Raw genomic sequence first — 21,563 nt, 5'->3', positions numbered from 1 at the left:
AAGACAGGGATGTCCACTCGCACCACTGCTGTTCAACATAGTTCTGGAAGTCCTCGCCTCAGCAATCAGACAACAAAAAGACATTAAAGGCATTCAAATTGGCAAAGAAGAAGTCAAACTCTCCCTCTTCGCCGATGACATGATACTCTACATAGAAAACCCAAAAGCCTCCACCCCAAGATTGCTAGAACTCATACAGCAATTTGGTAGCGTGGCAGGATACAAAATCAATGCCCAGAAATCAATGGCATTTCTATACACTAACAATGAGACTGAAGAAAGAGAAATTAAGGAGTCAATCCCATTTACAATTGCACCCAAAAGCATAAGATACCTAGGAATAAACCTAACCAAAGAGGTAAAAGATCTATACCCTAAAAACTATAGAACACTTCTGAAAGAAATTGAGGAAGACACAAAGAGATGGAAAAATATTCCATGCTCATGGATTGGCAGAATTAATATTGTAAAAATGTCAATGTTACCCAGGGCAATTTACACGTTTAATGCAATCCCTATCAAAATACCATGGACTTTCTTCAGAGAGTTAGAACAAATTATTTTAAGATTTGTGTGGAATCAGAAAAGACCCCGAATAGCCAGGGGAATTTTAAAAAAAACCGTATCTGGGGGCATCACAATGCCAGATTTCAGGTTGTACTACAAAGCTGTGGTCATCAAGACAGTGTGGTACTGGCACAAAAACAGACACATGGATCAATGGAACAGAATAGAGAACCCAGAAGTGGACCCTGAAATGTATGGTCATCTAATATTCGATAAAGGAGGAAAGACTACCCATTGGAAGAAAGACAGTCTCTTCAATAAATGGTGCTGGGAAAATTGGACATCCACATGCAGAAGAATGAAACTGGACCACTCTCTTTCACCATACACAAAGATAAACTCAAAATGGATGAGAGATCTAAATGTGAGACAAGAGTCCATCAAAATCATAGAAGAGAACACAGGCAACACCCTCTTTGAACTCGGCCACAGTAACTTCTTGCAAGATACATCCACAAAGGCAAAAGAAACAAAAGCAAAAATGAACTATTGGGACTTCATCAAGATAAGAAGCTTTTGCACAGCAAAGGATACAGTCAACAAAACTAAAAGACAACCTACAGAATGGGAGAAGATATTTGCAAATGACATATCAGATAAAGGGCTAGTTTCCAAAATCTATAAAGAACTTCTTAAACTCAACACCAAAGAAACAAACAATCCAATCATGAAATGGGCAAAAGACATGAAGAGGAATCTCACAGAGGAAGACATGGACATGGCCAACATGCACATGAGAAAATGCTCTGCATCACTTGCCATCAGGGAAATACAAATCAAAACCACAATGAGATACCACCTCACACCAGTGAGAATGGGGAAAATTAACAAGGCAGGAAACCACAAATGTTGGAGAGGATGTGGAGAAAGGGGAACCCTCTTACACTGTTGGTGGGAATGTGAACTGGTGCAGCCACTCTGGAAAACTGGGTGGAGGCTCCTCAAAGAGTTAAAAATAGACCTGCCCTACGACCCAGCAGTTGCACTGTTGGGGATTTACCCCAAAGATGCAGATGCAGTGAAAGGCCGGGGACACCTGCACCCCGATGTTTCTAGCAGCAATGGCCACAATAGCCAAACTGTGGAAGGAGCCTCGGTGTCCATCAACAGATGAATGGATAAAGAAGATGTGGTCACTGTATACAATGGAATATTCCTCAGCCATTAGAAATGACAAATACCCACCATTTGCTTCAACGTGGATGGAACTGGAGGGTATTATGCTGAGTGAAATAAGTCAATCGGAGAAGGACAAACAGTGTATGTTCTCATTCATTTGGGGAATATGAATAATAGTGAAAGGGAATATAAAGGAAGAGAAAAGAAATGTTGGGAAATATCAGGAAGGGAGACAGAACATAAAGACTCCTAACTCTGGGAAACGAACTAGGGGTGGTGGAAGGGGAGGAGGGCGGGTGTTGGAGGGGAATGGGTGACGGGCACTGAGGCGGACACTTGACGGGATGAGCACTGGGTGTTTTTCTGTATGTTGGTAAATTGAACACCAATAAAAATTAATTAAAAAAAAAGAAAAAATAAATAAATAAAATCTTTAAAAAAAATAAATAAAATCTAGTTTGTCTGATAAAAAATAAAAAATAAAAAAATAAAAAAATAAAAAAAAAAAACCCAAGTCATTTCTAAAACAAAAAGCAGTCAAAACACTATTATGTTATAATTTTTGCAAACTTCTTTAATGTCAGGCTTAATAGACTGCTAGAGTCTCATATCTGCTTCTGCTTCAATCTATTGCTATGTGATTTTGAGCTGAAGCAGATGAAGGAAATCTGGCCTCATTCAAATACGTAATCGGAAAAAAGAGGAGTATTATGATAGCCTTTCTAGATGACTGTGACTACTCTTTGAAATAATACCAAAACTCAGCAAGTGCTAATTTCTTAAAGGTGGTTGCAATGTGAAATATAAAACTGTACCAGTGACCTTGTCTTGGATAATCCTCTAAATCCATTGGTCCATCTTTCACTTTGGAGGGAGCTTTCTTTACCCATGATTTCATAATTTCATACATTGGTCACTTGGAAAAACAATCGTTCACTGAACCATGCAAATCTTCCATACAAGGAAATATTTCAAGTATGTAACATCAACAAAATCATATACCATGGACTGAGATCATCAGAAAAGTCTTCTGTGTATTAGGAAGCTATCAAGCTCAGAGTGCCAAATCCATATTCTCCAAAATTCTAGTTTTCACTTGAAAGTTTGAGTTTTAGCACTGGCAACAAATAGTGGCCACTGATTTTTTTTTTTAAATGACAGGCTCCCTTTATTTATTTCCTTTTTAAGAAAACAACTACCAAATACCCAATACACCAAGAAATCAGAATTACCAGAGTATTAAAAGATTTAAAGAATAACAGACACAGAGGAAAAAACAGTCACCAAATGGAAAGAAAAGAAAAAGGGAACCAATTTTTCTCATTTTGTCTTGGCAAATCTGTTTCTTAAGCAGTGTAAGAATCCAGATGCTACGATTTATTACCTCCATGCTGAGCAAATGAGTTAACTTCTTGACGCTCATTAGCTTATCAGGAAATGGAGACAGTATTTGGACCTACTAGTCATTGGACCTACTACATAGGGCCATCATGAAGATTGAATAAGACAGTGCATGTAAAGGGCTATGAACAGTGTTCTAGCACATGGTAAGTGCTCAGTGCATTTTAGCTTCTTTGTATGAGAATGGGGAATGGAACAGGAATCAGTGCTATAAAATCCGCTTTCAAGAAATGATCAAATGAGGGAGCTTTTTCAAAACAGCACGATGCTAGAGCAGATCAAAGACGAACACATTTAAAGTTTTGTTTAGGTCAGACTGCTCAGGAAACTGACAAACAAGATGAAAATTACATTTCCAATTTTCCAAGCACTTGGGTGGAGAGGTCTTACAATATACAATTTCTCTGAAAATAAACTTAATGGTGCAGTTCTACTATCAAGAGACCAAAAGAATACATGGTGTCATCCAAAGGCTCTTCAGTATTCCTACCTTGTCTGTCACCTAGGTGGACCTGGAGAAGGTATCAGGAACCAGGCTCTAACTTAAACATGCCCAGCTGGAAGCTCCTCTTCAGACAGAAGGCCAATAGAATAGTTACTGGGAGGTGTGGGGGGAAGGAGGAGAATTTGTCCTCTTCCCTAAGCATTACAAATACAAAGTAAAAAAACAAAAAAAACTCTCTCTTCTTCTTCCACAGTGAATATTCCATAATGAACATTTCTGGAGATTGTGAATCTCAGGTCTGAATCTAATACAAAGGTCATCGATGTGACCACTGATTTCACTGCTGCACTGATGAGCTTTCAGCTTTGTTTAATAGAGAGATATAGTTACGTATTTTTTTGGAGATGTATAGTTATTGATAAACACCATCATACTCAATGTTAAAAAACAGAGCTTTCCCTCTAAGATGACAAGGATGTCATCTCTTACCACTTTTATTAAATATGGCATTGGAAGTCCTAGCTGCAGCAATCAGATAAGAAAAAGAAATAAAAGGCAATCAAATGAGTAAGTAAGAAGTAAAACTATTACTGTGTGCAGATGATACTAAGTAGAGAAAACCCTAAAGATGGTACCAAAAAAACTATTATTACTGGTGAGTGAATTCAGTAAAGTTGCAGGATGAACAGAATTAAGAGTCTGGGACTGTTTTGTTTTTGTTTTTTTTAACTTATTAAACTGAAAGAGTAAACAACGTGTCATAGATTCCTAAATGCTTTTTCTTCATGATTAAATAAGGCAGACTTTACAACAAATCATGATGCATAATTAGCGCTAGTTTTCCACTGTTCTTCCCAGATTGTACAACTCACTCAATCCAAGAGGAAACTGAAAGGCAAATGTAGATACAATCTGTGCTGTTGCCATAGAACATGCCTGACACAACCCCACCTGGTGGCTTTCCAAGGGCTCCCTGCCCTCATCCGAGAGAACCTACTAAATCTGATCTGTGCACATCACTCACTATTCCAGCCACACAAGCTTCCTCAAGTTCCTCAAAAGCTCCACAGATGAACACATCAAAACTAGCCACCCACCTCCCACATTCACAGAGGACATTAATCATACTCACTCAATTTAAAGAGATTTCTAGAAGGAGACACCCCCACCATTTCTAGTAATGCCTCAGTTGTATCTACAACATCCATTTCCTCCCAAGCTCCTTGGCACGGAACTCTTCCGCTTCTAGAAGTCATGATATCTGTAACTGAAACCCATTCCCTCTTAATCAGTTCACAGGGAAGATAAAATACTAGAAAGGCAGTTATAAATTGTTTCCTATCCTCTTCTCAGAGCAGAATAAACCCAGTTCATTTTTATCTTTTGTTTTCTAGTGACTTATCCCATTACATCCCTTTTAAAATACAAATTCCATGGAGCGAAGGACATATATCCCATGTCTAATCCAATTCCAGGCACATGACAGAGCCTCCAATGTCAGATGGAGGACTGTATCCTATTCTTGTATCCCCATCAAATCCTCCACCTTAGTATTGACTTGTACAGTCCAGAGTTCCTTGTTCAACAGATATTCACTGAGCAGTGATCCCAATTATTGCCTAATTTATAGTCTGTCCAAAAAAGGAGAAATTTCATGCTTCCTAACGTTCAACATGTTCCTTCCTTAAGAGAAGATGAAAATATTTCAAAGTAAATTTCAATTAGAATATTTTTGATTACTAACTACTAAATTTAATACCACAAAATCTGTTCACTTTATGAGCAAGTTTAATTACACATAACACATTTTATGTTCCTAAACTAATAAAGTGATCTTAGTCACTTAATAACTGCCATTAAAATAGAAGTATTTGTATTCATTTCAATTTATTCTCCAAATTCCTAGGATTTACTTTGGAGAAAGCTGAAGGTAAGAAACTTCAGAATTTCAGGAAATGTTATTTCTGAACTCAGGACTAAGATAATCCATATCTCAGAGTAGACATTTTTAGATCTTACATTCTTATTTTTTTTTTTGGATGGATATTTTACAGGATCAAATCTCAAAGTCAGCTAAAGTCAACGTACTCCCCACTTTTCACACCACGACTACTCATTTGTGATCAGGCGAGTCACAACCACAGGAAGGTAGGTCAGCCAGGACTATGTCCTTTTGCAAACCTCCAGCAGCCCCATTATATTTTGCAAACCACTGACAGCCCCATTATATTTAAGGTTTGTGTAAATGGTTTTGTGATGCTGATTACTTTCCCACGTGTCTTCATTTAAGCTATTTTGATTTCAGAAGACATTTTCTTTCACTCTTTTAGATACATGAACTAAACTGGTGTTACATGTGTTCTGCAGTGAATTTAATGCTATCCCCTATGTATTGTATCTGAGTTTCCCTAATTCTGGAAAAGCAGGCTTCCTAGCCACTTTTTCTATTTCTCCTCTTCTTTTATCCCCCATTGCTCAAAAAAGATCCCAGACAGGCCATCTTATCTGCCCTTGTATCTTTCAAACTTTCCCACTTAACTTTAAAGTGGGGGGAGGGGGGAACCTCTCTTCTTCTTCCACAGTGAATATTCCATAATGAACATTTCTGGAGATGTGAATCTCAGGTCTGAATCTAATACAAAGGTCATCAATGTGACCATTGATTTCACTGCTGCATTGATAAGCTTTAACCAGGATGAGGAATCAAACTCACTGCGGTGGTATTTAAGAGACTGGTTCCTTAGGAAACTGTCCCTTGCCAGAGAATCTCATATTTACCCCTTTCCCCCCAACCCCCTAGACATACGTGGCTTCCTCTTAAGACATTTGGTTCTCAGAGTCCTTCAGAAGTACAGTTAATGTCAGGAAGGACAAGGTCTGCCTCACACCTGCCTTCGGGGGTCACATTCCTAGGTCACACTAACCAGAGCTGCCCTCGCAGCTGAGAAGCAGCAGGCTGTGAGGTGCCTCCTTCCTTCCTGGCTCAGGGCCACAGGGCGCATGCAAAGCCCCATCTGATGCAGGAAAGCAAAGAGAGCCTGGAAGACAAGATATCTATCATCCTTGTCTTTCTCTGCCTTTTCTGAGAAGGGCGGAGGAAAAGAAGGAAGGACAGAGCAGATCAGAAAGAGGTGCAAAAGAACAGAAGTGGGAAGACCTGTTGTATGGCTAGCGTGAGTTCCAGGGCCAGGTAATGAGCGCCTAACCACCTGATGTGTACACATGCAAAGGAAGGTAGAGTATGCAAGAAGTATCTCAGAAGTCAATGCAGGGACCTGGATGGGGAGAAGGGTAAAGAACCTTACAGCTTTCAGAACACTTTCAAAGGGGGCAACTGTCAGGATGATGCAGTGTGGACCAGAATCTGAGCAAGTCCGGACACTGGCCGGTGGACCCAAGGCCTACCTCCTGCCTTGCGTTGACAAAGGCAGGTGCGCTAATGGAAATGGTTATTAGGCATTTGAATTGCGGCTCATATGACCAAGGCCCTGAATTTTCAGTTTATTTGCCTTTGGTTAACTTAGATAGCCACATGTGGCTAGTGGTCACTGTGGCCAGTGTAGATCAAGAACTCAAAATAAAAACAGATGGGGGCCAGATCACATCTTCCAAATCTGTCAGAAAAAAAAATGTCATGGAATCATAGTTCTCAACTGTGAGGAAGCAGACTCTTAACAGTCTAGCATCTGTTCAAGCTCATTCTCAGCACCAAACCCTTCTTTGGTCATTACCACATTTACACATCAATGTGCCTTCAAATCATCTCAGTTTTGAAGGCCCTCGGAGACCCTAGCCTGACCATTCATCCATGTGGGGTCCTTCCCCATGTGGGATCCTTCCCCTGCAAACTTCATGTAATCCTTTTAAGCGCCCAGCAGCTGTACGATTCAACATCAGGAGAAGTCCATCCTCAGGCCCAAGGATACCATTCTAAAGGGTAATCAGGGATGCTCAAAATAATAAATTTTGCACCATGCTTTACCTCGTATGTAGTTTCTTCTTGTGCATTATCTCAATGAGGCCTCACAATAACCTTACAACTCAAGTATGGAGTCAACCTATTTATTTTACAGAGGGTAAGTGACTTAGCCAAGGCAACATGGCTTGTATATAGTAACCACACACAACTTGGCCTATCTTCCATGGAATGACAAAAGACAACTGTGAGAAGGAAAAGTCAAGGTTGGCAAGGGGGAAGGCACAGAAGGATGATCAGAGCAGAGCACGGAGTTACACAGATTAACAAGTAACCTGAGAAATCAATCTTTTTCAATCTCCCTCATTTAAACATAAATACATTCAGTTCCAAAGAGTTAAGCACCTCAGTCTAGGTCCGATTAAAGGCAGACTTTGCTCTCAAATAGTGGTTCTCAAAGTGCAATCCCCAGACCAGCAGGGCCAGCCAGCATCATTTGAAAACTTGTTAGAAATGCAAATTCTCAGGCCCCTCTAAAAGCTAACTGAAACAAAACTTGGGGGGATGGGGCTCGCAGTCTTTGTTAAAACATGGTAAATCACCCTTTTGGTGATTCCAATGCCCACCCACATTTGAGAACCACTGCTCTGGAGCAGTACATCTAAGGTCCATTCTACTTCCTTTGGGAAACAAACAATGTGGTCATCAAGGCAAAGGAAAGGGAGCTGCCGACTGTGAAGTGTGGGACACATCCTGGTGACATCAGACCTGACTTACTGTACCTGAGGTCACAAGCACTGCCCAGTCTGAACTAGATCTGAGAGCACACTGACCTCCTGCCACCTCCTGTGGCTGGGGCAGAGAGGAAACTGTTCTTTATTCAGAAAATCTTGGTTGATAGGTGAGAAAAAGGTGTACTTCATAGCCAGTGCTAGCTTGTGAATGGAGCCTCCTAATTTCTCACCTCATCAATACTATTTGGTAAACGAAAACAGTGTTCCCAACTGTGAAAAGCGAAGTTTCTATAAGTAAGAACTGGGATTCCAGTTTCTCAGAGAGAGGACATACGTGAGACTACACATAACATTCTAAAACCATTGGTCTCTCTGTATAATACTAATACTAATAATACTATTACTAGTAATAATAATAGGAGTAGATATTCACTGAGGGCTTTCAATGAGTCCAGCACTGCATATATGCACTGCTCCTTTTCACCCTCATGCAACTCCAAGAGGTAAGAACTATTACTGTCTCCATCTCATCCGTGAGGCTTCAGCACGTCAGGTTCCCTGAGGCCAGGAAGCAAAACAGGTCTACAGAATATCACCTCCTTTTTCACTTTAACACCCGTTCTTATTTTAAAGCTATCTAATGTGGTTCAGACTCTTTATGTTATTGACTTTCAAGGACTGCAGTCTTAATATTTTCTTAAGCTATTATGCCATGTCCCCTTCAAAAAAAGCCCTCAACCACACTCAGTTTATCCCAAGTCTTTCAGCACATGCTTAAGAATCAGGATAACCCAGGGGATCCCTGGGTGGCTCAGCGGTTTGGCGCCTGCCTTTGGCCCAGGGTGCGGTCCCGGAGTCCCGGGATCAAGTCCCGTGTCGGGCTCCTGACATGGAGCCTGCTTCTCCCTCTACCTGTGTCTCTGCCTCTCTCTCTCTCTCTGTGTGTGTGTGTGTGTCTATCATAAATAAATAAATAAATCTTAAAAAAAAAAAAAAAAAGAATCAGGATAACCCACATCGAAGATGGCAATACAGATATCCAAAAACTGGATCAAAGGCAAGAATTGATTTTTCTTCCCACCATGCGTGGGCAACATGCCCAGGGAAGCCTTGACTCCCTTCATCAAAGCAAGCCCTCTCCGCTCAGTGCTCCCACAGTGCATCATGTTTGTCTCTTTTACCATACTTAACACAGAAATGCCCACACAATGACCGCACTGAGAGGTGAGCTCTCAAGGATGGGAACATGCCTGATTCAACTATGTGCTGCTTCTAGAGCACTAAATATATAATACACACCTAAGAGATGGTTTTTAAGATCAGAAGCCAGACATACAAATTCTTAAAAGAGGATTAAAGTGAACTACAATTTGCACATAAAATGTGAAACTATGGGGGCGCCTTGGGTGGCTCAGCTGATTGAGTGTCCAACTCTTGGTTTCAGGTCAGGTGGTGATCTCAGGGTCATGAGATGGAGCTCCACATCGGGCTCCTCAATCAGCACAGATTCTGCTTAAGTTTCCCTCTCCTTCTGCCCCTCCCAGCCACACTCACTCTAAAAGAAAGAAATCATTTTTTTTTTAAATGTAAAACTATGAAACTTTTAAAAGGAAACCCAGGAGAAAATCTTTGGGATATAGGCCCAGGCAAAGCATTCTTAGATATGACACCAAAAGAACAATCCATAAAATGGAAAAAAAAAAAATCAATAAACTGGACTTCATCAAAATTAAGAACGTTTTAATTTTGCAAAAGATTAAAAGATCTGGTTAAAAAGCAGAAAAAGATCTGGTTAAAAAGATAAAAAGGCAAACTACATACTGGAAGAAAATATATGCAAGCCATATATCTGACAAAGGACTCATTGAGAGTATGTGAAGAATTCTCAAAGCTCAATAGTAAACAAAACAAAACAAAACAAACAAAACAAAAAAAACCACCCCAGTCCAATTGGAATATGAGCAGGACATGAGCAGACATTTCACCAGAGAGGACATACAGATGGCAAACATATGAAAAGATGCTCAACATGATTAGCCATTAGGGCATGCAAATTAAAACAAGGCTGAGACTAGAACAATTGTTGGGACAGCTAAAATAATAAACAAATGCAGGTGAGGATGCAGAGAAAAGTCAGCTCTCTCATACATGGCTGGTGGGAATGTAAAATCGTACAGCCACTCCCGAACACAGTTTGGCAATGTCTTAAAAAACAAAACATACACCTACCATCCAAAATCCAGAAATCCCACTCCTGGGCATTTACCCCAGAGAAATGAAAACATGTCTGTACAAAACCCCGTGCACAAAGGTTCACAGCAACTTTAATTCTAAGAGCTCAAAACTGGAAACAGCCCAAATATTCTTCAGTAGGTGAATGGTTAAACAAGCTGTGGTATATCCATACCAGGGAATACTACTCAGTAATTTAAAAAAACCCAGACTATTGATACTATAATACTGGGTGGATCTCAAGGGAATCATGCTGAGTGAAAAAGCTAATCTCAAAAGGTCACATACCACTGATTTGATTTCTGTAACATTCTCAAAATGATAGAGAGGGAGTGGGGATTAGTGCTTCCTAGGGGTAACTGCAGCTGGGTGCAGGAGAGGTGAGTAGCTTGACTATGACCGGGTGCACAAGGGACATCCTTGAGCTAATGGAATAGTTCTGTATCTTGACTTTGATAGTGGTTACTAGAATCTTCAAGAGTGGAAAAAATTGCAAAGAAGTATATATACACAAACACAAGTGAGCATGTAAAACAAGTGAAATCTGACTATGCTCTATGGACTGCACCGATGTCAATTTCCTGGTTCTACTGTACTTTGGTTATGTAAGATGTTACCAATGGGGGAAAATGGGTGAAGAGTACACACGACCTCTCTACTATTTTTGCAATTTTCCATAAAGCTATATAATCATTTCAAAATAAAAAGTTTTTTTTAAAAAGTGAACTATAGGCATTTTGCTTAAAAGCAAAGCAAAATGAACAAAGCAGAGGCATATATGGCTGCACTTCTGGTCAGTAAGACCCCAAACACAGATTTAAAGGCACAGAGTAGGCCTATGTGACTTCATTTTTATTTTAAAAACGTGAAATCCAATTCTCCAGAGTCTGAACAGGGATACATTTCCTAACATCTTCGAGCTACTTTCCCATCCCCCTCGTAAAAATGGAAAAAGAAAAAAAAAAAAAAAAAAAAAAAGCCTGATGTGTGAGTCCCTTTGGGAATCCAGGAGTCCTATCCTAAGTGCCTGGAATGAATAAACCCTGTTTCACAAGAACAGAGGCCAAGGGCCTCACAATTTAAGAGAATCGGCGTGGTGCCAACGCACAAGCCCAGGCGTGGCTTCCCTCAGCAAAAGTAGTGTACTGACCTACCCACAATGGCCAAGATTTAAATTTTGCCTTTCTTCCAAAACAAAACAAAGTCAAACCAACAAAATAAAAATTTTTAAAAAATTGCTAAGCAAACAAACAAAAACCTCAACAACCTCAGACAATTTCCAACAAACCTTATAATCAAATATGTCCTCTTAGCTGACCTCCAACTTACCCCTGGCTTTTCAAGTATTCCACGGCCTAGTGAATTCTGGGATAGGAGAGCCAACCAAAATTAATGAAAAAAATAGAAGAAGAAAAATTATTCAAAACACTAGAGGATTTCCTGACCAGAGCAGCTTCCATATGCATTTGAAACGCAGATTAGCTTCATGGGGGTGGGATGCTACTTTGGGAGAATTTTGCAGATCAGAGCTACCAACAGGTCTTACAAAGTTACTGCCTTTTATTTTAATGGCCTGGAAAATCTTTACAATTTTTTCAGTTTTCACTAGCAATCCCTTGTTTCGGAAGTCATTCATTATTTTTTTTTTTTTTAAAGAGCCTCACGTTATACAGTGCTTTATCATTTTCAAAGTGGTTTCACAAATGACTATGAAGAAAACCAACACGGGTACCTAGGGGCTGCACCTTTCCACGCAACGCTCACCAGCTGGGCTGCTTCCTAATTTCAAATAGTTGGGCCATCTTTCCTCCAGGCCCTGGGTCTGCTCTTCTCCACCGGGGTAGACATCAACAAAACAAAACAAACCCCACAGAAGTCTCCAGGCTCACTGGCCAAGGGCAGATGCTCTCATGTCTAAACAGCAGAATGCCTTCCCATAAAATTACTCACATTTCTGCATTCATGTGCTTTTCTTAAGGACAGCACTTTTAAATCTCATTTAAACTGAAAGTCCTCCATTAGCTTCCATGAAAAGATGTATTTTTAAATGCTTTGATCTCCACATGCCCTTCAGTGCATTAGTATTCTTCACCCTCCACCATTCACACAGAACCTAAAAGACCAAGACTTCTGTGAATTTTAAAAAGAAGAGGGAGGGTGGATTTTAAGTGCCGGCACCTTTTCTCCCTCCCACCCACTTGCAGAGTTTACCAGGGTTCCCTTATCAATCTCGAAAAATGTATGTCACAAAAGTCAACCTGTACCTATCCAAAAACCACACCTCCCCATCAGGGAGACTAGAGGCATCTCTAAAACTTCTACTTTACATCTTCCTCCTTTTCATTCTGGCCAAAGCAGTGGTTTCCAACCCTTTACTCCTCTGCAAAACAGTTCAAAGTGTATTCAAGTATTGTTCCCACACAGTTCCCATAAAGAATGTTCATACGAGCTGCACTATAATCCTCAGAACACCGTCCTGGGAGATAAATTTCAAATTGGTCTAGATTCTTCAAGAACTTGCAATCTAGAGAGCCAACCAATCCTTGTCCTGGGTCTGACACCAACAGAGAGCTACTGGGGTCCGGGAGCAGTGGGGGTCCAGCAGCGGTGGGCAGCCAGGGGAAACGTTAAATCCGTTTGGCAGGGACCCACAGGCCCTGCAGAGAGCCATAATTGTTCAACATTTCAAGCCTTGGCTTTCCACTTCCCGAAAAGGAAGGAAGTTTTTTGGTATAGTAGCTATTAATATCCCTCTATTCTGGTTTGACTCGCTTGTGGCAAGTAACGTTGCTGTTTGGGGCAGTCCAAAGCATCTTCCGGCGTTGTAAGTGGCTCTCGGGACCCCCTAAGTACGCTACCACCGAGGGCTTCGAGGGCTTCGTAAGCAGTACAAACACTCGAGTCCCCTAAGATGCTTGGAAGAAGGAAATGGGCAACCATGTCCCCACGTTACCACCGCCGAGCTGCTGGGGGGCCCCCGTGGACCAACTGCTCTCGGTCCCACCTGCGGAGCCTTAGGAGGCCGCAGGACCGGGGCGCCCCTCTACCCTCTGCCCGAGCCCCCGCCCAGAGGGGGATCCACAGAGTAGCCGGGCATTCCCCAGGGCACTGCCATTCGAAGACAGTAAAGCAACACCCAGGCCAAAATAGCAAAACCCTCCAACAAAAATGGGCAGGGAAAGTCTCCCCGGCGCCCCAGTGGAGCAGGGCGGGGCGCGGCGCGGGGCCCGCGGGTGGGAGCCGGGACCTGAGCCCGGGCTCCGGAGGGTGACACTCGGGGACGCGCCGGGAGCGCGGGCAGGGGGCAGAGGCCCGCGGGTGGGAGCCGGGACCTGAGCCCGGGCTCCGGAGGGTGGCACTCGGGGACGCGCCGGGAGCGCGGGCAGGGGGCAGAGGCCCGCGGGTGGGAGCCGGGACCTGAGCCCGGGCTCCGGAGGGTGACACTCGGGGACGCGCCGGGAGCGCGGGCAGGGGGCAGAGGCCCGCGGGTGGGAGCCGGGACCTGAGCCCGGGCTCCGGAGGGTGACACTCGGGGACGTGCCGGGAGCGCGGGCAGGGGGCAGAGGCCCGCGGGTGGGAGCCGGGACCTGAGCCCGGGCTCCGGAGGGTGGCACTCGGGGACGCGCCGGGAGCGCGGGCAGGGGGCAGAGGCCCGCGGGTGGGAGCGCGCGGCGCCGGCGGTTCCAAGGGTCCCGGCCCCTGCCCCCGCGCAGGGCCCCCGGCTCCGCTGGGCTGCCGCCCGCCAACGTGCCAACCTCCCTCCCGCCGCAAATGTCACATTCCAAGAAAAACCAGTTCCACTCGGAAAGTTTAATATCCCCCCCGAAACCAGTGTCTTTATGTAAGGGCAGCGCTGACATCAAGGGGGAGCAGATGAAGTCTAACTCCCCGGTGTCTGTCCCAGAAACTTGTCTGCAGAGAACAAAGGCGCAGCAGCTACCGCGATCCGAGCCCCGGGTCTGGAGCGCGACCCCCCGGCCAGCGCCCCCACCCCCGCCCCCGCCCCTGCCGGAGCCGAGGCGCCCCCGCGGGCAGGAAGGGTCAGGCCGGGGCGCCGCATCCCGTCGGGCGGGCCCGGGCGCGCGCCTTTGTCTCGCCGGAGGGCACAGTCCCCGGCCCCGCTTCCGCCGCCTCCCCCGCAGCCGGGAGACCCGCGCGGGCGCGCCCGCAGAGCCGGCCGTAGGGCAGCGCCCCTCGGGGAGGCCGGCCCCGCGTCGGGCGCGCGCACCCCAGGGCCCAGCTCGGGGGCGCCGCGCAGCTTCCCGGGCGCGGACGGCGCGGGGCGGCACCCGGGGGCTGCGAGGCGGCGCGGAAACAGGCTCCGGCTTTTTTTTTTTTTTTTTTTTTTAACCCCATCTGGGTAAAGAAGAGCAAGACCGCGGTGGCTGACGCTCCGGCCGCCGGCGCCGAATTGGCTGCCCGAGTCGCTGGGCCCCGAGGAGGAGCCCCGCGCCCGAGCGGCCAGGGGTGGAGGAGCGGCGCTCGGAGGCACCCTCCCCGCGCGCGGAGCACCCGGGGCACCCGGAGCACGCGGGGCACCCGAGGTACCCGGGGCACGCGGAGCACCCGGGGCACGCGGAGCACCCGGAGCACGAGGAGCACGCGGAGCACCCGGGGCACCCGGAGCACCCAGAGCACCCGGAGCACCCGGGGCACGCGGAGCACCCGGAGCACCCAGAGCACCCGCGGCACGCGGAGCACCCGGGGCAGGGACCGGTTACCTTTCACCGCAGACTCCCAAGTTCCCCGGCGCAACTTTGCCCTCCGCATGAGGAGACCATGGCTCGTTCAGGGGCGCGGCTGGGGCAGGCGGCCGCCGGGCAGCGCGCAGGGCATGGCGCGGGGCGGCGCGGGGAACGGCGCCCGACAGTCAGCCGCGTTCACACAGGAAGGGGAGAAGCGCCCGGGCTTCACCTCCAGCCCGAGCCGCCGGCCGCCGCTGGGTCCTAGAGCGTCCCGCGCGCTCCCCGCCGCGCGCGCCCCCGCCCCGCGCCCCCGGGCCGCCGGGGAGGGTCGCGGGCCGGAGCCTGTAACCCTACACCCCACCCCGCCCCGGCGCCCGGCCGCTGGGCCCTAGAGCCCGCCCGCAGCCGCTGCCGCCCCTCCCGCCCCTCCCGCCCCTCCCGGGCCGGGCCGTCGCCGGCTGACGTGTCTCCGGAGCCTCCCGGAGGGGGCAGCGGGGCCGGTTAGTCCCTGCCTCGGCTTAGTTAACGTCAGACTCAACACTTCTCCCTCCTTCGACTTGCTCTTCCTTCCCACCGGTTTCCCGGTCTGCCCGCAAAATCCAGGTTAGGTTATATTCCGGATTTTTTTTTTCTTCAGTGGAATTTCCAGGTGAAAAGTGGCCGCGCTTCTGTGCACCCTCCAGGCCCTGGTGCGTCTATGACACACGGGGCGGGCGCCTGGCTGCTGGCAGCAGAAGGGTCAAAACACACCGTACCGCCTTGGGTACTAAACGTGTCCGCAAAACTGGATACCCTGTGGTCACAACCCACAGGCTGTTACCTGCCCTGGTGGAAGCACAGAAAGGGACTCTGGAAAAATGTTGCCGATTCTGCCGGCCCCGTTAAGAAGCACTACTCACCCATCCTGGTTCGCTCAACGACCCTGGGCAGGCCCCTGGAGCCTCGGTCCGGGGACCTGGAACCTCCCAGCCACGACGTTTCTCCCCTCGCTCTCCGAGACCTGCTCTGCCACGCCAGGTTGAGAGGCCCAGGAATAGAACAGTTGCTGCCAAAGAGACCTCCACAGGAGGGTCGGCGCATACCACACTTATTTGTGCTCCTCGCCTCTCTTTCCCTTCTCACCAGACCAGGATTTCTTTTGGGATTCCTGCCTGGACTGTGGTAATTACCCAATTAGTCTGCCAGCAGTTGTACCCTTCCAGTCACTTCTGGTGGGTTGTGCATCCTGATTCCAGTCTATTCTGATTCCTCTGATGGCTCAGTAACCTCTGCTCCCAAGATAAAACCCAAATGCAGTAATTTAACAATCATTTACCGAATACCTACTCCATTTCACGTCAGCTACCCCAGTACTTGATAGCACATAAAAGAAACAAAGGAAACAGCAGCTAACCAGCCTTTCTAGGATTCATTTAATTAGTTCATATAACTTGTCAACCCAGACAAGTTATGCAACCAGAAAATAGGAAACCACTAGAGATGCCTGAAAAATATGGAATAAAGGACTGACTACAGGCAGGAGAAAGGGGAGCCTTGAATGGTGGTGGGGCTCAGATGCAGGTAGCATTTGTAGGAAATTAGAGTGGGAAAGAAGTAACGGATTAAAAAAAAAAAAGGAGAGAAATAAGGAAGGAAGCTAACATTTATTAATTGCCCCCACTAGATAACACACTATATCCTAGGAGGCAGCACAATGTAATTGTTACAAGCATCCACTGGAACAAAACAGGTAGGAGTTGAGTGACCACTCACCCACTCACTCACTGTATGACCCTGGGCAAGTTACCCAACTTTTCTAAACTTCAGTTTCATTTGCAAGGTGATGGAAATAGCCATCCCACAGTGATGGTTGAAGGATGGAATGAAGTCACAAATAAAATACTTAGCACCCATGCTTATAAATGCTGAACGCATACTTGCTATTATTATTTCAATCAACCTTTCAATACCCCTGTGAGGTAGGGAGCCAGTGTGGGAAACTGTCTCAGGAAGCAATGACATGTGAGGTTGGGGCCAAGGCAATGGGAAAGGAAGAACGAGCTACCATGCAGATACCAAATCTTCGAAGATACCACATACAGTGAAGGTATCAAGTCTTTGAGGCAAGATTTTACTTTTTCCAGTGACTAGAGAGGAGGAAGAACAAGGTAATCAAGTTATGCCACCTTTTGACTCTGGATCATAGGAAGAATGGACCAACCATTCCTGGAAGCATGGGTCATTGGACCAATGCTGGGAGAAGCCAAGTGAAGAGGGGGAACTGGTTTGAGAAAGTTGTTGAAAGACTTTACTGCCCTCTGGGCAAAAGGAAAGAAGGAACAAGAACCGGGGTGAGAAGTGGAGAATAGAGGTGTAGGGAAAGGTAGAAATGAAGCTATGAAGATCGGTTTACTTGGAGAATGCTCAGGACCAAAACCACCACAACAAAAACAACAACAAACAATAGGGAAAGGAGGAGGAAGAAGAGGGAAAGTTGGAGAAATAGAAGAGTGTAAAAGTTTAAAGGCTGGAAGCCTGAGGAAGTTTTGAGACAGTCCATCCAGCAAGGGCTACGGATTCCTAAACTTGCCATGAAGTGGTAGGTCCTGATTATGGGCTCCAGCAGGTGGACCTAGTCTGAGCTCTGCAAATTGGATACTAAGTAACAATACCAGGGTCAAATACATGGTGGCTAATTTTTCCCCTCCATGTGCCTTAATTTCCTCAACTATTAATAATCACCACATCAAATATAGAAAAATGAATCATCTTCCACATCAAATATATCTGGAAAAAAATATATATCTGAACCTACGATCCAGGAACCAGGGCCTGAGAAAAAGACTTTGCATTTGACTAGCAGCAGGTCATCAATAACATTTTACAGTATATTTGGTTGCAGATTCCAACTGTAGTTGGGGCCAAACAGAAACAAGGTATGTCAACAACAGGGGCACGTAGGTGGCTCAGTCAGTTAAGCGTCTACCTTTGGTTCAGGTCTCAATCCGGGGGTCCTGAGATGGAGCCCCACATCATCAGGCTCCCCCCTCAATGGGGAATCTACTTGTCCTCTCCCTCTGCCCCTCCCCCCTGCTCATGCTCTCTCTCTCTCTCTCTCTCTCTCTCTCTCTCTCTCTTTCTTAAATGAATAAATAAATAAAATCTTTAAAAAATTTTTTGAAAATGGTTACAACGAAACCTGAACACTGCTTTCCTAACAATTAGGTAGTTCGCCATCAGCATCTGTGGTTTTTTTAAATCTAGATACTCACTCAAAAGGTCAGCATTCTTTCTAAAGTGACCCAGTTGTCTTTTACTCACTCCTAGGAAAGTTATAAAGGTGAGGATTTCCCCCACACTTAGGGAAAACTCAGAGTCTTTAACCCCAAAGAGGACATGTACTAGGGTGTTCCAGACCAGGTGACAGAGGCATCTGTCAGGTAGAGGAGGATGAACGTGCTCTTAGGGTCAGTTTTGACTTCAAGTCCTGGGTCCATCTACTTCCAGCTATGAATAGCATCACATGAACCTCAGCCTCCTCCTCTGTAAAATGGGAATAATTACACTTACCTCACTGGTTTATTGTGAGGACTAAATTAGGTAATACATATCAAGCACTAGACACACAATAGAAATTCAGTAAAAGCAACCCTTCTCTACTCCTCCAAGGATCTAAAATACCAAGGAATTGAAATTCTCTATTAAAATGCAAACCTCCTTTCGCCTCACTCTTCTCTGCACCCTCCAAACACACCTCGTTAAGTCCTTATCAACTACTATATATTGACTAGGATGGGCCCTAAGAATGGGCCTGAAAACACACAGGGCAAAAAGAGAGTGATCATGACCACAGAAGGGAAAGTTACCACACAGCATCACCCAAAATAGATCCTGCTACATTTGGGAGTTCCCAATCAATGCCTGTTGAGTAAACAAATGAACATTGAATGTAGCCAGGCTGTCCTTATCAAGATGCTTGTTTTGCTTCCAGAACATGTCAGGAGATTTTTTTGAAGCCCAAGTTCTGCAGTGCTTCCCAAAGTGTGATTTATAAACCAGAAATGTATAGAGTTAAGCTTCTAATGTCCCCACTCCCAAATTCTACAGAAGGGGGACATCCTAGATTCCATTCTGACTCCCGGAATGCTGAAGCTTGAGGGTCATGAGCTAAGGTCCCCGAATGGCTCCTTGGGGCCATGGTGCTCTTGTGATTCCCTTTCGGAAGCATTCACTATATCAGAGCTTAGTATGATAAAGGTAAAGGAGGAGGGATGACATATTAGAAGTTAAAAATAAAGCACTACAGGAGCATAATGGAGTAATTGATTCTGTCTAGCAGGCCAAGAGCAGGTTCCAAGAAATCCAAGTGCTCAGAGGAGGAGGGTACTACCAGAGAAGACATGGGCACAGGAAAGGAAAGCACACACCGTCATGCTTCTCAGAATTTTCCTTTGAGTTCCTTCTTCTTTTCAGAAACATAAATGGTCACACCCACAGCAGAGCTGATCATTGCCATATCATTGCCAAGCAAGACAATTTCTCCCAAGCTTTTCTTTCAGTTCTCCGTTTTGCCATGACGATAGTTGTCAATTTTTCCCCTGCTTGTTTCCAAATACAAAATCATGTTCTCAAATAAGTTTTCTCACATGGCACATATTTCCTTTGGAGATTCTGACACATGCCCTGCCCCCATCTTGCAAGCTGCTGACAGGAGCAAAACTCAGGGAATCCTGGGAGGGCCTCAAAATAGATGGGGAAGGGGAGGAATATTGTGTGCAGAGAGGGAGGAGCTAGGGAGGGCTCCATCTTCTAACTAAGAATGGAAGAGTGAAAAACAGAGAGCAAATGGAAATACACAAGGTGAGGCACCCCTGAAGTTCTAGAAATACCAGGTGCCTTAGAGATGAGGAAACTGCTTCTAGGAAGAACTCAATGTTACATAACAGAATAGGGCATTTGGAAACTCTGCTCCATTTGAATATTATGCAAGGATTCTGTTGATTACAGAAAAATTTCCCAACATATATGAAGTACCTACTAAGGGCCAGGCTCGGTGCTACCGTCCTACCCCGGCGTTAGGCTCATCTGGTAAGTTACAGATCTGAGGCCTGTCTGTCTGGATGTTTTTAGCTTCGCCATCCATAGCGACACACCGTTTTCTTCTTGCCAGTGGCTTTCTCCTGTGAGTGGGTTACCTAGTGTTTGCTCAACACCTAATTTGATCTATAGAAAACCAACAAGCAGAGGGTAGACACGATCATGTCCAGGGAAAATGCACACATGCCCAAATACTAAGGAGGGAGAGTAGAGACAGTGACCCCGAACAAGACTGAGCTCAGATCCTGACTCAGTAGCTAGGAACTACTGGCAAGTAGCAGGCAAGTAGCAGGTATTTAATAAATAATGATCATTTTAATTATTAATTGCTACTCTTAATACAGAAGTTTTGGGAATATTGAAAGCTCATACTTTTCGGTTGATTGGTTTTCTCAAGGTTTCTTAGTAGCAGCATTACTGACATTTTGGCCCAAGTCAGTCTCTGTCGTGAGGAGTGTCCTGGGCATTGGAGGGTGTTTTTAGCAGCATCCAGCACATGCCAGGAGCAACCTCACCCCAAGCATGGCAACTAATAATGTCTCCATACAGTGCCAAATGTCTCCTATGGGGTAAAATTGTGCCCAGCTGAGAATCACTGAGTTAGCGGAGTAATTAATGTTGCCCATTTACAGGGTCCGAAGCTTCTGACCACATTGATCATTCTGTTGAGTTGTTGGGTGAATCCAATCCAGACTAACAGGAGACCACCTCAGTTTTGTTCATCCTACATTATATCAATCATGATGTGGTTATTTCTTGCTTTTCCTCTTTCCATGAACAAAAAGCTAATTATATTTTTTCTATTTTTAATTATGATATAGACACGTTTGGGTTTTTTACCCCCAAAGCCGGAATCATACTGAGTTTCTGAAACAACAGCAACATAAAATCACTATTAAAAACAAGGATTGTCACAGTAACCGAAGATAACTCAGGTCAAAACGTTCATACTTAAGTCCTGTAACTGCCATTCTGGAAAGGATGCTTGGTCATTTAATTCCAAAAATATGACCTTTCTGTTCTTAGCTAGAAACAACAGTGAGAAGGATAGTCCCTCCACAACCTGTATGGCAGTTCTGGTTCTTTCTAGAATATGCACTAAAGATGACATGTCTTCTACTTTAAATGCCCAAGACAGAGAAGTGGGGAACCTCTCACTCTTCCTAATGGCTCCAGCCACTCCGAGTGGTTCAATTCAGGAGAAAAAAAAAAAAATGTTACAGCATAAGGTCAGAGTGGCGTGGAAGAGTTAAAATTCACATATTAACTGATCCATTTTATGCTGTAAAATAATTTACTGAAAGCATATTCATTCGTTCATTCCTTCTAAACATGTAATTGATTACAGTAATAAGCCACACACACTCTGCTAGGTGCGTGAATGCCGT

At 45.2% G+C, this 21,563-nt stretch overlaps 1 protein-coding gene across 2 annotated transcripts in view; it reads right to left on the bottom strand.

The window, feature by feature from the left end:
* AMOTL1 (angiomotin like 1) overlaps positions 1–21,563 on the bottom strand; it is a 156,814-nt gene that overhangs the window by 85,827 nt on the left and 49,424 nt on the right. Inside the window, exon 1 of one of the 2 annotated variants that reach the window (XM_041729971.1) lies at positions 15,136–15,472. The exons of the other annotated variant lie outside the window; for it this stretch is intronic. Coding sequence (XP_041585905.1) covers positions 15,136–15,184 — 49 coding nt within the window. The 5' untranslated portion in view covers positions 15,185–15,472. Of the gene's footprint in view, positions 1–15,135; positions 15,473–21,563 lie in introns of those variants that run through there. 2 annotated transcript variants of the gene reach the window in all.

The sequence above is a fragment of the Vulpes lagopus genome, chromosome 15 (genome assembly GCF_018345385.1).
Source record: "Vulpes lagopus strain Blue_001 chromosome 15, ASM1834538v1, whole genome shotgun sequence".
NCBI classification, from domain to species: domain Eukaryota; kingdom Metazoa; phylum Chordata; class Mammalia; order Carnivora; family Canidae; genus Vulpes; species Vulpes lagopus.
The sequence above is the reverse complement of the archived record's forward strand: the minus strand, read 5'-3'. Positions and strand labels throughout refer to the sequence as shown.